The 15,733-nt window shown below is 39.4% G+C and overlaps 1 protein-coding gene across 6 annotated transcripts in view; it reads left to right on the top strand.

The window, feature by feature from the left end:
• LOC134543297 (long-chain-fatty-acid--CoA ligase 6) overlaps positions 1 to 15,733 on the top strand; it is a 124,601-nt gene that overhangs the window by 82,568 nt on the left and 26,300 nt on the right. The window contains exon 1 of one of the 6 annotated variants that reach the window (XM_063388214.1): positions 6,297 to 6,465. The exons of the other annotated variants lie outside the window; for them this stretch is intronic. Within the exon in view, the coding sequence (XP_063244284.1) occupies positions 6,364 to 6,465 (102 nt within the window). The 5' untranslated portion in view covers positions 6,297 to 6,363. Of the gene's footprint in view, positions 1 to 6,296; positions 6,466 to 15,733 lie in introns of those variants that run through there. 6 annotated transcript variants of the gene reach the window in all.

Below are 15,733 nucleotides of genomic sequence, written 5' to 3'. Positions count from 1 at the left end.
TGTGTGCGCGCGCGCGCGTGTGTGTCTGCCGTCGTCGTCCCAGCGCTTGTTCGCGCGCGTGCTTGCGTGCTTGCGTGCGTGACGGTCCGTGGCGGTCGACACTCGGACCTGTCCTGGCCCAGGTCTGTCCGTCCGTCCGTCCGTCCGTCCGTCCGTCTGTCTGTCCGTCGGAGCAGTTCCCGACACGGACTGCGCTTCGTCCGGGTTCCCGGCCGTTATTCACACGGAGATAACCCGATCAGCTGGCTTGGCGCTCGTTCCGAGTGAACCTTTTTGAATTAACGGTTTGTGCGCGAAATCCTTTAAATTTTGTCACATTTTAAAAAAAAAAAGTTATATTTATAAATATAATTTTTTACTCAGTATGCCAGTTAAAATTCAAAATAGTTATTCAGTGATAGCTGTATATTTATGCGCGATTTTCATTTTATCTCGAATACACTTTCATGCATATGCACACGTAGCTATTCTTCTTTAAATCTTGCAAATTCATGCATTCTGCCATTTGCAAACGTCTTTAAAAATAAAGTCTGCTTTTTAACACACAGAAAATTAAGGTTATAAACTACAAAACAAATTTAAGCTTTTTTTAAATTCATACCGCTTATTATTATAAATTAATTATTTGGTGCGTAGAAAGTAATACACTATCTAACGACCAAAAAAGCTGGATAAATTTAATAACATTTGGATAGCATATTTATATCTGTAAAATTTTCGTTATACGTATCTGATGCATGGATATGTAAATAGGCCGACTGGAATTTTAACTGAAAAGTTTTTTCGAGAAAGTGCACAGTGGGATGAAAGTGTATTCCGTGCATGAATTTAAACTTTTCGAAAAAAAGGCGTGAGCTTGTGTGTCCAATTTCCTTTCATTTTTGTTTTCCTTCTATTTCCTGACCCAACGCATACTGTCGACAGGAAATTAAATTATTTATGTGGTTTTTACTAGGCATACAGTGTTCCAAAATTTTTTTCAATACATTGTAAATTAATATTCATTGAAAATTCGTTTTCAAAAATATATGGTTACTATTTAGTTTTTGAAGTAATGCTCACACAATCAATAAGATGTAATAAATCTAGTGGACCAATTGTTAGTGCTTCACAGCGAAAAAGAATTAATCTTAGAATTATGTGGTGAATTTTTTTTCGTGTTTGTTAACTACTTGGACAATTATCGGCTGGCAGCTACATTCCAACTAACCTGATGAACTCTTTCGAACCCTCACAAATAAGTTTTTTTTCCTCAGTCAATTAAGTGTTAAAGTATGGCATAGTAACTCTTTCTAAATTATTAGAGCACGTGTCAGTTTAAAGTTAGATAATGTGGGGTTGTTGGCAGGGTTGATTGTTGGGCGTATATTGCACAACCGCTTCTAGACTTCTTGAGGATACATCAGTAAAAAAAAAAATAACAGGATGTTCTCGACGTTTCGGCGTGTTTGCAGCAACATGGAAGGCATGCCGAGAAGCATTTAGAGATCCAGACCATGAAATCCTTTTTTTCGCAACCCGATTCTAAAATGTCCATACTATCTGGGGTACAGTGTAGGTGGTGCTCGCGTTGCTGGGCGTATCTTCACATCGAGCTGTCGACAGCCCGTGCTTGGCTGCAGTCATGGCGGGGACAGTAGCAAAACGGTTGGAAAATATCGTGTAGTTGCAATGTCTGTTATTTGTCCTCACCAAATGACTACCTAGACTGCATAAGCAAAGTATTTTTTTTTTTCGTTGCGTTTTCGAATTTAGTTTTTATTGCATAGATGAAGGTTTGCAATTGTAGTATATGAATTTTACGGCGGTTATTTATACCTAGTGACGACTGCTCGTCTTAGGCCCGAGACCACATGTTACCGAGACAAAAAAAAAAGGCATTACTGAATTTTTCGAAGTCTGTAGAAGCTTAGTGGTTTCATCATCTCTCTACTGCAATCATCTATCTGCTGCAATTCTTGTTTATATATTACGTCCTTATCACCCAAGCTCTTACAAAATGCTGTCTTACACAATCGAGAACAAACGTGTGTTTAATGTGATATAACTTTTAGTATTCAAACAACTGTGAAAAGTGTTTCGGAAATGTAGGTAACACTTCAGTAGACCTACTCATCCTATGTAGAGAAATTGAATTACTTGCATGCTGACCAGCAACGAAAATCTTTTAATACAACGGTAGAATGCATTTTCATTTACGTTACACGCTCGAGGCTCCCATTAAGAACAATCTTCGTGAAGAATAACCTACCTGTATGAATACATTGAAAAGTTCCTGCTAAAAAAGTTAACTTGCGATTTTTTTTTTCTTGCTGGTAGTTTGCATAAAACGTGCACATCTTGAAGTTATATTTGCCCTAGCAAGCCAGAATTCTGAAAAAAAAGAACCGGAAATATTTACGAGTCGATTAATCTGTGATAACGTTAGATGTTCTACCATAGACTGCTTTGTTGGCCGGACAAGACTTCGCGAACAGCTTTGAAAGTTCTGACGAGGATCTTCCTCACTCATGATCGTGTCCGTGGTCTTTTATTGTCCTTGTTGCGATTAGTACTCTTTCAATACGCATTCCCGATTATAGATAACTTTACAGCAACGATTCGTTGCCATACAATTTTCTTGTTACCGCTTCATTTATAAATACAATAAAAAATATGCTGTCGGAAAAAAACAAACATAATATTTATAATCTGTTGCGAAATATTGTCTAAGCAAAGGGGTGAATTTTACTAACTTGTGTGATTGACATGTGGCAATAAACCTTTCTCGCCGAATGTAAACTGATCCTTTGCACGGAGCATTCTCCGGGCACAGTGATATTTAAATATGCAATAACGGGAAGAATGCATTCTGAGATGCCCTCCTTTGTGCAATCGTTCATCGACGTTAAATACTCGGAAGCATAACAAAGCAATACATTCTTAATTTTTTTTTTAATTCTCACTGTGTTGCTGGCCAGCATGTAAGAAATTCAATGTTTTTTTTTATAGATGTACTGGATTGTTGAAATCCAAATTACATATATTGTCTGAATAATTTACATAACAACAGATTAAAAATACGTTTTCTTGAACGTATAAGACAAGTGGTATAGAAGAGTTTATAGCATAAAACATAAACCAGGATCCAATGGCGGCTTCAGGATGACTTTTCTGGAGGGGCTATCGCACAAAGAAAGGTCGTAGTTGCAAAAAAATATGAAAGTGGTCAGATATTGGCCTTGGAATATTATTTACAAATTACAGTTTTCAAATACAGAACCTTAGTAGCTCCATGCAACTTTTGGTGAGATAAAAGTTTAACATATGAAATTAAATATTTAAGTAAACATAAATATACACCAATCAATAAAATTGGTCTCGGGAGGGGCTGTCGCCCCCACCGCCCCCCCCCCCCCCCCCCCCCCGCCCTTCTGGAGCCGCACTTGCCAAGATCGCAGCTGATGGATGATGGAGATGATGGAGCGAGACCCGGGCGAGCTCCCACGAACATCGAAGTAGCTCCAGAAGGCCTCCGTTGTCTCGGCAGAAGGCGGGCTCTGTCTCGGCAGAAGGCGGGGATGGCAGGTAATGAACTGCCGGAGAGTGAGTGGTTTACGCTGGCGTCAGCCCCGCCTGACGCGCCCGTTTGTTCCGTGAGGCAGCCACTCGACTTTAACGAGCGCCGGCGACTCCGCGGGCAGAAATAAAGCGGTCCGCCTGTCCCGCCGTTGAGACTGATGCTTACGCGAACTGATCTGGGCTCCCTTCGCGCCGGGTCACTCGGGAAACAACGCGCCACCCGGTCACGTGGTCAGTGCGCTTCCCGCCGTGTAGCTGTTTATTAAGTGAGGGCCGCTTGCAGAGTCAGGCGAGTCAAGTCCGAGAAAAAAAAACTTGGCAGGTCAATCAAATGGAAGAATACTCCACGTCGTCTCAAGTCAACGACTGTGCAAGCCAACCTAAGAGTGACGACGGAAGTTAATGTTTTGACGCGGAAAGGATCATTTTAGAAGTGCAGGGCACAATATTGCAATCTGGGGCATGACTGCAATAGAATACTCAAGAGAGTTGTTAAAAATAATTTCAAAAAAATTACTGTAAAGCGTATCAAATATCCCTGTTGTAGAATGGCCACCTAGGATCGGATGGATCCATGGTATTCTTCTTTTAACGCGCTTTTATTAGCTTCACTTATAACTAACGAACTATTTGAACAAATCTTGGAAGTCTATTTTAACCTACTTCTAATTGTCGTATCGAATTTAAGAATAGATTGAGGTTGGAAAGGTGGTACTGTTTTCGTACTTAAGTTTTCTAACGGTATTTTTTGGAGAGTGAAAATAGCTAAAATCGGGTATTTTTCAGAATAATGTTTAGGATTGGCAGCCCTAAGTGGACTTGCGATACACCTTTACCTTCATTTCTAGTTGGCGCATGCTCGACGAAAAGACTCCACTCCAGTTCAAAGCCTTGCGCTTAGAGACGACACCACACTAGAAACACGAGCGAGCTTCGCACTATTCATTCGGCATCACCAACACAAATACACGCCTTGCTAGGCGGACCCCTAAACTCGAAAACTCACCCTACGGACCCATGATTACAGCTATCATGCTGTGGTTTTGAATTTATTATGAACGATGATGAATGATACGCTTTCAATAAACTGCGCTTAATGTTATCTTAGCTTTCCCCTTTTATACTTTTTTAAGTGTTTTTAGTGCCTAACGTTGGATTTGTTCTTCCTTATCTTAGACATACATTCTCGGGTGTATAAACCCATGAATTGACTACTGACCCCATTTCTGAGCTCGTGCATTCCGTACCAGAACTGTAATGTCGTTAGAATATGTGCTGAAGCGACCTCGCGAAGAAACGGGAACAAAGTTAATGCCCCATAGGCATGTTTATTTACTATGCCTTTAAACTGGAGCGGCTGCCAGTTTACACTCGGGGAGTTCTCCTGGATGAATTGTTTACGTGTCCGATTTTGATGAATGTTCTGCGTTGTGCACTCTTTTTAAGAAAAGCGGTCGAAAGGTGACCAGCCATTTTAGCCGCAGGGGAAGAAACGCATAGTGCGTGCGACCCCAGCCATAGTGTGTGTGGAGAAGGTCATATCGGGTAGGGAAGTGCACTAAAGTTTCGTCTGGGAAATTGAAACTGTAAATCGACTTGGGGTCGGATGACCATAAACCCCATGACTATAGGTCTTGCACCATAACCTTGCCCAGTCGGCACGTCGAGCTAGCCAGAGACAGCGCACAACGGCGCCAATTTGGACAAATACTTCCTGTGTGAGATATTCGTTACTTATTATTCTTCCACTGCTCGTTTTCTTCCCGGACTAACTGGGTCGTTTCTTAGGAGATTGTTTTTTGTCGGGAGTCCCTTTATTGAACTGAAGCCATGCACTAAGCTAATTAGTAATACCATGCGTCGTGATGTTTAGAAAATCTCGATGTTATTTTAATTTGTATTCCAATACGATGGGTCATGATTTTTCTCCTCGCAATAGAACCAAATCGCGGACTAAATGTTGTGCCTGTTGGGCGTTCCGTAATTCTCGTTTAGCGTTTTAATGCTGTTCAAACTGTAACATTCCGGTCTCTGGTCTTTAGTGAGCCGTGATTCTTTTGCATTTCTCTGGAATATGTGTTGGTCTACTTTCGGCTACGCTACTGAAGCACAAAACAAATTTACGTCACTATATTTACATCACAGGTAAAATTTACGAGATAAATTGTTCCGTGTCACGTATCAAAGTTTATCCCTTGATCCTGCTGGCACGATTATGCATAGGTACATGATTTTTTTGCTTTTTTTGATTTAGTACGTCAAAAGATCCTAGCGAGAAAAAAAAACCTCTAGTATCACAATACAATCAATTTATGTCGGGTCTTGTGGAACTTTTTTTTTTCTTTCGTGTTTAACTTGCTATCACAATTCGTTGTTATGTAACAGGATTTCTGCTATTTCCAGGATCTTTCGACGTACAATTCAAAACAGCAAGCATCGTGTGCCACAGGCTCAATGGATGAACTTGGATACTTCATACGGAAGATTTTCTTTCGTTCAAGCATTTTTCAATAAATTGATTGTGTGTTACCAGGTGTGGGGTACTTAATTTAAACACATGTATGTTAGATGGTTATTGAGAGGAACACTGATGGCAGGAAGGATAGAGTAGGACTGTGTCTTCCCTCCCCCCCCCCTCCTCCACAAACCGCCGGTGACTCCGCCGACTGAGCTGACCCCCCGCGGGTCTAACTCGCCGACCGAGCGGCTGAAGACTCGCGTGTGTTCCCCGACAGGGGGGGAAGGGGGCGGGGCTCGAGCCGGTAGGGGGCGCTCCGCCGCGCGAGGCGGTCCAGTGTCGCCATGGCGCCGGGAGGCTGCGGCTGCTGCGGCTGCTGCGGCTGCATCACCCCAGTCCCCATCAAGATACCCATAGACCTCTCCAACCAGTCGGACATCGTCAAAGTAAGTCCGCGGCCCGGCCCCGCGCGAGTCTGCTCGTGATTTTATAAACCTGAAAACACACATAGTTTAACCCTTTAACTCTAACAAGAGCAAGAGCGTACGCAGAAAATTCGGGAAGCCTACAACTCAACGTAGTTTCGGTTCCTTGCAAGAATTTCCTGAAGATTTCCGAAGTTTTGCGTTTTGGTATTAACGCCATTTAAGCCGCTAAATCAGAAATTTCCAATGAAAACAAGCATGTTGTGACTAACCTAACCTAACCCTTCGATTTTTTTTAAATTTCAATTTTTGAGATAAATCCGAAGTTGCACGAACGTGGTAGGGAACCGAAACTACGTGAGTTGTAGGCTTCCCAGAAAATTCACTTCCATGGGGGGGGGGGGGGGGGTAATAGAACCTCTTTGCCTGCTCTTCGTTTTAATTTTTTTTTGTTGGTGGGAATGATAGAGTTTTTCAGAAAATTTTTAGTATTTCGGGGCAACGAGGATATATATTCCTCCATCTCCCACGCCTTTTTTTTTTTTTTTGCGTACGCCCCTGACCAGAACAGTTTGTAAACAAACCGTTCCTGCGTAGCATTTTTGTCGTAAAACTCTTCAATTTTTTAACACGCTTTTTTACTAGCATCACTTGTAACCAACTAACGAACTATGTAAACAAATATTGGAAGAAGATTTTGTTCTACTCTTAATTGTTGTATCGATTTGGAAGCTTTGCAAGTATGTGTAACCCGCAGGACAATGCAATAATGGATATAATATTTAATGTATGTAATTATATAATGTATCGTATAATGTAATTTATACTAATTTAGTAATCATAATTAGTACTTGTATTATGTATATTATAGCTAATAAATTATTTTATTTAAGAGTTTCTTTTTAGATTTTTAAGCTGTGATATTTTTTAGGTTAGTTGTTATGAATTAATAACAATTTGGTATTTTCAAAATGGTAGAAAACTGAAATTTTTAATGGTTTTGGGAAAATTGAAATGTTATTGAGTTAAGAGTTTGACGACAAACAGTGAGTTCAAAGCTCTAAATCATGCGATTTCTTTTTCTCAGTTCGTGCTAAAATTGAAATAAAAAATCACCGTTAAATTTCTCTTAGCAATTAAGAAAAAAATAATTTGATTTATGAAACAATTTTTACCAGGAATTAACGATATTTTTGTTATCACATAAAAAATAATTAGTTAAAATACGAATTTGTGTAGTATAATTAAAACAGTTACGATACTGCCCTCTTTATGATTTCTGCAGTAGGGGCAGTTAAGTAAAAATTGACATTGCAGAGCTTCGCAATTTAAGTTTGAGTCAGTAAGAAGTTAAAATAATGCGTTATTCGTCCTAATATTTTAACCGGAATGTATGCCATTGAGGCTATGTTTTTAAGTAAAATTTTGTTAATTTTTGTGATACCTACTCTGTGAACCCTAATTAATTTTTATTTAATAGTTAGATATAGGTATTTAAATTCAATTTTCATGTTTATATTTGGGCAAAATTTAAGATAACTCCTAACAAGAACTAAAGTGAACGGAAAGTGGAATTAAAAAAAAAATCTAATTTTTAATACACTGCATGCTGAAAACAATTACATGACAGACTTCAAAAAGGAATGATAAAGTATGAATAATTTTACATTTTGAACTTATTTTTTTCAAATTTGTTGGATTTTCAGTATACAATCATTCTGATTTAATCGACAAAATAAGCTGAAAACATATATACGACTTATTGTCTTGAGTGCTCCCAAAGACTAGTATACGCCTTTGAAGTTGGGTCGAACAAAACTTTGTCGTAAATGACAAAAGTATTTAACAGGGAACTATGAGCATCTGGATTATGTTTAACTGAACGAAGCTACAACCACCGCGAATTTTGTCACTGCCATAAAATTATTTCATTTGACAAAGTTTGGGGTAGTAACACATCGCAAAATATTTGGATTATAATGGTGTTACCCCCAATTATTTCAATGAAATACTTTCTGTATGATTTACAATTGTTCGGCCTTGGGAAACACTAAGACAACGAATCGTATAGATGTTTTAGCTTATATTGTCGGCATAAACCTCCAGTCGAAGTACGTCGCTCGAATTATGACTAGCTATGTATTTGCAGTTCAAAAATTTCAAGATGGCGACTGGCCAAAGGAAAAAGCAAAGGTATTTGAACCCAGAAGTTAGCTACTTTGGCCACGACCACCCTAAATAATTAGTTAAATGTGTTTTCAAGCTTCTTTAAGGGAGATATATAGGTAACGGAAGATGCTATCTTAGATTCAACGGCTTTTTAAGCCATAACTGCTTTTTACAGTATATTGGATATCTGGCTTCGTTTGCTTGAAGTTAATAGCGACTGGCTGTTACAAAGAGTATATCCTGTGATGTAATTGTTATGTAGTATTGAGTTTGTATTTGAGAATGTAACAACAGTGTCACACTTATAAGTGTTTATTGACACTATTCTCCTAATGTGTGATCGATGCCTTAAAGAAGACAAGTTATCGATATTAAACGATTGACATGTGTTTCCAAAGCATGTATATTCTCTGTTTATTATGACCACGTAGATATGATCCCATTTTATGGCTTATTAGCTTCCTGTTATCTTAGTTAACCTACGATTTCTTGGTACTTCGGGAATTCTTGTCCTAAAATCTAGTTTTCTGGTGCTTGTTGCTGTTTGTCTTGCAGTTTCTTGCATTATCCTGTCTAACTTACTTTATTTTATATTCATACCATGCCATGTACCACAATTTTTTAATCTCAAAATAAATATTTTTTTTCGAATACATACATTTTTCCTTGTGTATGTAATTGGAAAGTGTAATTAAAATCAGCTTTTGTATAACCGCCACTATCACCTGCATTTCTTTTCCGTTCCTCTTCAACTACATGCAACGGTTAACAGTTGTAATGGGCCGAAAGCTGTTGAAAAAAAAATTGGTTGTCTGTAAAGTCAGTTTACGGACTATAGTTTAACGTGACAACGTCATAACAAAACATTGGTGAAATGATTACATTCTATTATGAATAAAATTAAATCATTTTTATTGAATTATCACTATTTTGTATGGATACAAAGAAGGAGTGAAATGAAATCTACAATTTAATTGATAAATTTACTCTTATTTGCACTCATTAATTCAAATATGTTTATTACTTCAACGAAGAGATTATTTCAACTATAACTTTTATACATGTTTGCTATTTAAATTCTTCCAATCTGTGTTATTCTGTTAAGGATAGGACGATGATATGAAAAGTAGGAAACGAAAGGGAGTGTTTCAAGTTTAACGTGCCTCGAAAAAGTCAAATCGATGGTTGTTCCAATCGAGTGGAAGAGAGATAGATGCGGCGCAAGCGTACAATGAGAGTAACGGGGCACAGCGTAACGGGACAATGTGCGTAACGGGACACTTTTTCGTGCGTGCAGCCGGCGTTCATCGATTTATTAGACGTTGTCACGTAAAAAAAAAAATTGATGGCGTTTCCTCGTTAATATCTCCTTCGCACTGATGCCGTAATATCGGACCGTCTGTAATGGGTCAAGGCGAGGCGGGCGCTCTGGTTTACGAGTATTTCTGTCACCAGCGCGACCGACATCCACCCGCCCCTTCCCCGGCTATTCCCGTCCGCGCGCCGACTGCGCAGCTAGTTCATTACTTGGCCGCCAGGGGCGTGTTTATTGTCGCGCGGCCCGGGGGCTCGTTATGAACACGCGACACACCCCTCTCTTCCTGGCTTCTCTATGGCTCGTTGGAGCACGGGCCGGCGTGTGATCTTGGGGAAGCCTACAACTCACGTAGTTTCGGTTCCTTGCAAGAATTTCCGAAGATTTCCGACGTTTTGCGTTTTGGTACTAACGACACTTCAGCCGCTAAATCAGAAGTTTCCAATGAAAACAAGCATGTTGTGACTGACCTAACCTAACCTAACACTTCGATTTTTTTAATTTAAATTTTTGAGAGAAATCCGAAGTTGCACAAACGTTGCAGGGAACCGAAACTATGTGAGTTGTAGGCTTCCCGTAATCTGGAGGGGAAGCCTTCATTTCACAGACGAGAGAGCCACACCCGAAGTTCCCCGAAGTTCATGCTCGCTTTTCTTTTTCCGTTCTATCTCATTGTATAAACCGGCGTGGCATTAAATTTTCCGGTCGATTAGGATAGGTTAGCCACATTATAAATACTTTAAAACATTGTGGATGGTTCGTTATATTAGGTAAGTATAGCTACATTAAAAAGACTGTAAAATCATTTTATGGTTGCTTAGCAAATAACTTTTTTAATATGTAGCTAGGAAACCGTTCACATGATTTCACATTATCTTTAATGTAGCTATCCTAACCAAATCAACCGTCCACAATGTTTTAAAGTATTTGTAATGTAGCTAACCTAACCTTTTACAATGAACAAAAAAAAACCGAAGATGCACGTTCGAACGTTTCGCTCTCTCGTTTGAAAAGGCTTCCCGATCTAGGGAAGGTTCACATCGTCGCCGCGTTTTAGGAGCTCGGCGCGGTTAGAAATGTCTTTATGCAAGGGGTTTCGGGATCACAGTGTGGGGCAGGAGTGTACAACTTTCTTTCTGCGTATTTACTAATGTCTTAGCTCTGTGCTTGGAAGCCGATCGGGCAAGGAGTGTAATCTTCCGGTGAAGTTTGGGGGAGGGGGGAATCTGAAGCACAAGGGTGGGTACATGCATGCAATAAGATGAAACGGTTAATATTTATAATAAAAAAAATTTCTTGATAGTTAGTTTTGGAGTTGTTATTACTTTTATGATCCTCGTTAGACATTTTACGATTAATTCCAGGATTAGATGCTTTATTTTTTTTTAATCAAGGGTATTACCCCTCCACACACGCACACACGCACACACGCACACACGCACACACGCACACACGCGCACACGCGCACACGCGCACACGCGCACACGCGCACACGCACAAGAACTTCCCCTGGCACTATCTATCGCCCAAGGTTTATTGAATATTGACTTTATAAATTACTTTAAAAAAAACGGAAGCAAAATGTTTATTCAACGCGTAAGAAAATTATATAACAATTAAAAATTTTAAATTAACTGAAAGTCCAACGGAAAAAAAAATTAACGCTTGATTAGAAAAATAATGAAATAAAACCAATCCAAAAGTTTTAATGAAATCAAAACATCATTCATTTTTTTAATTGCCTCCCACTATGGAAGCATTTTTAAAGACGTATTCTCGTCAAAAAAAAAAAAATATGCACAAGGAGCGCGACCGGCAGGGGTGCGAAATACGCCAAGTAAGTACGCGCATATATAAGCGCACGCAAACATTTCTTTTTTTTTAATAATTGAAAATAGTCTGTCATGCAGTTAACTGCCGTCTGGCATGTGCATCTGGTCGTAAGGCCGCCAGAGACGACACATCCGTGTGGATCACACGGATGCTGTAGTGAGACGTCTGAGCCACTGGCGGACCAGTCTCTAGTTCAGCGTCTGGCAACCCTCTGTCGTGACCGAGCGGTTGGTTCCTAATAGGCGAGGCTTTGTGGGGCAGCGGAGCGATTAAAAGCAATAACTTACTACTACGATCAGGACAGCTCGTATTATTATTCCTCTTTCTTGAGTCTTTACAAGTTTCATACTTTGCAGATATTTTGCACACACCTCTAGATACATAGAAATTCACAGTACTTCTTAGACTCTCCAAGTCTCCTCCATCCGACGAAGCTATCAGTCCCAATCCATGACGACCTCCTCGGGAGTCTCCTAACACACTCTTTTCTAGAGGTGTAAAAGTAACGAAAAAATGTGTACCCGTATGTATTCGTTACTATAACAATTAGTACTCGTTACTTTCGTATCGTTACTCGTTACTTCTGATACCGCATGACATGGCACATGCTATGTTATGTAACAGCATTGAATCGAGTCGTATTTCGTACGCGTACAGTATGACGTCGCGTAAATAAAAATAAATCGAATATAAACAATTAAAAATATTTGATAATTAACAGCTTTTGTTAACCAAGAAACAATTAACTCTCATTAGAGCGGCTTTATTATAATATATCTTTTAAGATAAGAACATAAAACGTGAAAATACGCGATTATAAAAAACAAAAACATACATATTTATAATTTGTAAAAAATACTTTCTTACGTTGTTTCTGTTCGAATCTTAAACTTTGTCTACACACACAATACCTTTAATAAACAGTAAAAAACTTGGACGACGAATTTGCAAATCATACTTTTATTAATAAACAAACATCGTTCTTTGTAACGAATACGCGCGCGCATGCGTGAAACATACGAAAGATGCGAGTAACGAAATGCATTCGTGTGTAACGTTTCGTTACTCGTTACTAGATGCCGCACCCGTTACTCAGTAACTCAGTAACGAATACATACGGTTTGCTACAGCTCTACTCTTTTGTCCGCTTCCTTCTCGTCAGCAGAGCGCACTCGCTCCCCACCCCTTCTCGGATTCGTCGTATTCATTTACACAATCGTCTCCTGTTCTGTCATTGCTTACCCTTGTGATGCGTAGTTTCCCTTGCAGTAAACAGTCTATTTGGGGAACACCACACATAACTAACATTCGGTTAGTAAACTGACGTAGAAGGTTTGGAAACCTTCGACGGGCATACTCATCGTTCGATACACAAGACATGAAACACTCTATTGAAACATTACCCATTAGTCACCTTATGATTAAAATACAATTTAGTATCAGGATTATAGTTATAGTATTTTTATGTTTCTAATACTACCCTAAACTAACTACTTACGACACCTCAAAGGGCGGTATCCTAAATAATTCTGCTTATATTAATTCATGTTTTCGCATATTAGTTTTAATAAACTCGTATTATAACCAGACTTGATTGTTTAAGAAAAGGCAATTTCTATAAACATGTCCTTATTAAATAGTTTCTTTTGAACTTAAATCCTTTTTTTATGTCAATCCTAGTATGTACCGAAAGCATTAAATCATGTTGTATAATGTTTGGGATTAACAGTATCTACGTATGTAGCCTTCGCATTAAAAAAAAATATTTTTAATTATTGATTCATAAAAAATCATGTTTTTCCTGAAACAATAAAAATTTGAGTTTTCGTGGTTTTGAGAAACCCTATTTTTTTTATTTATTTGTGAATGATAAACTAAAAATAAAAGTTTTAAGACATAGGCTACATACGAATGATTAATCCAAAATAGTAGATCACAGGATTTAATGCTTTCAGTACATGCTGGGACTACTGTAATTAAAATTATTTTGGCTACTACACCTTAACATAAATATTGTTGAAATCGACTGAACGTTATATCTTGTCTTAGGAACGAAACAGACCTAAGTCACAATTGGTTCATCTTTACAGGATAGTAAATAAAAACTATAGTTTTCATGCCACAAGTAAGAGAATTAAAATGTAGGACATATATATTTTAACAAATTCATTGGAACGTTTGTAATAGAGCAAAAGCAAAACAATATTTGCCACGAAAATGTGACATCGAATGTATTCTTGTCCCATCTAGAACTGTGTATTGTGCCTTTTGGCACGCTCTTTCATTCAACGAGAATGTCGAGAATTTCAAGCGGACGCTTTGCTACTTCTTAATATAACTGATGAAGAGATTTCTTTACATTTAAGAAGTTTTATTATACTGTTGGAACTTATGTACCTGTACTTCTTCCTTTAGATAATGATTTTTCTATTTTTTATATACTGTATATTTTTTTTACTGAAGCAATATATTATATTGTATTTAAATTGATTGCTCTTTTTAACTTTAAACTTTACTAATAAAAGGTTACTTAAGTCATTTTTTTTACAGTATTCAAAATACCGCATGTGGATTAAAGTGACTAGATGCACCCACACTCGAGCTTGCCTTTGTGAGTCCTATATTCCCTGTCTGATTTAGTAAATTACTGTCACAGTGTAACAAATATATATATATATATATATGAAAATAATTAATTAATTCTAATGTCCCATGGAGCGTCGCTGGCCGGAATCTTCTTCGCGCCGCTGGCAAGGGTTACATTGTCTTCAGGCCTCTCGTCTCTTTGCCAGGGTTTTCAACGGTCTGGGTGGTATGGAAGGAAGAAATGGATTAGGAAGGTGAAGGAGGGGGGGGGGATGCCTAAAGTTAATAACTACTTTAGCTGTTGGTACGGGCCTTGTCCTTGGCCTTTTGGTTTTTGGTGCGACCTTCCTTCTCCTTCCTCCCTTCTTATTTTAGGTTCTTGAAGCTCCCTCTGTCCATACGGTCCTCGAGCACACAGATGGGTAGGAAGTCTGCGAAAAGGCACTCAAACTCAAAGCTCTCTCTCTCTCTCTCTCTCTCTCTATCTCTCTCTCTATCTCTCTCTATCTCTCTCCTCGCTCTCTCTCGCTCTCTCTCGCTCTCTCTCGCGCTCTCTCGCTCTCTCTCGCGCTCTCTCGCGCTCTCTCTCGCTCTCTCTCGCTCTCCGAGAACTGCCGGATGAGAGACAAGGAATTTTCCGAGGAAATATTGCGACCCAACTTCAGATGCTCGGTCTGGTCAGTAAAAGTTCTATTTGCGAGTACACTTGACTTTGTGCTGCCGCGCGGGAGCGCTCTTGCGGCCGGCTCCAGAAGCTATAATATATATATATATATAAATAAAGTACGTTCTGGACTCGTGAATCTGGCATTAAATCAAAGCACCCGTGCTCATTCCAACACAAACTCCCGACTTCCGGGCAAAATCATTTCCCCTGGTCCGCACGTTCACGCGTATATTTTTTTTTTTTATCGCCACACACGCCCTTCGAAGAAGATGATATAGCGAAATGGTTATTTCTGGATGCTGAACTATGTTTGCAGAGGTGGCGGACCGTCATGGGCGGGTGGTGAAAGGGCCGCATCTCTGCATTTTGTCGTTGGAGTGGTTTTCGCGTGCAGTTGTGAAACCTATGGAATCCGATTGGTCGGGAAAGGTACTCGGGAGTCGCTTCCTCCGGAACCCACCCAGTGGCTACTGGCACCACCGCGATCAAGGTGGGCACCGGACCACCGGGACACGGACTCGTGTGCTCGCGTGCGTGGTGTGCACGCGTCCAGTCGGTGCACGACCGTCGGGAGATCGTGAGACGTGTGCGATGTTCAGAAAACTGTCGAGTTTTAGAAAAACTGTTGTGTTTGTTTCGTCTTTTCGTTTTGTCATGTTTTTTTTTGTCTCGTTTTGACTGTTGTGCAGAATTTTTTTTTTGGGTTGAATATTTTTGTG

This window comes from Bacillus rossius, assembly GCF_032445375.1.
Source record: "Bacillus rossius redtenbacheri isolate Brsri chromosome 9 unlocalized genomic scaffold, Brsri_v3 Brsri_v3_scf9_2, whole genome shotgun sequence".
NCBI lineage: Eukaryota > Metazoa > Arthropoda > Insecta > Phasmatodea > Bacillidae > Bacillus > Bacillus rossius.
This window is presented reverse-complemented; position numbering and strand designations above follow the sequence as displayed.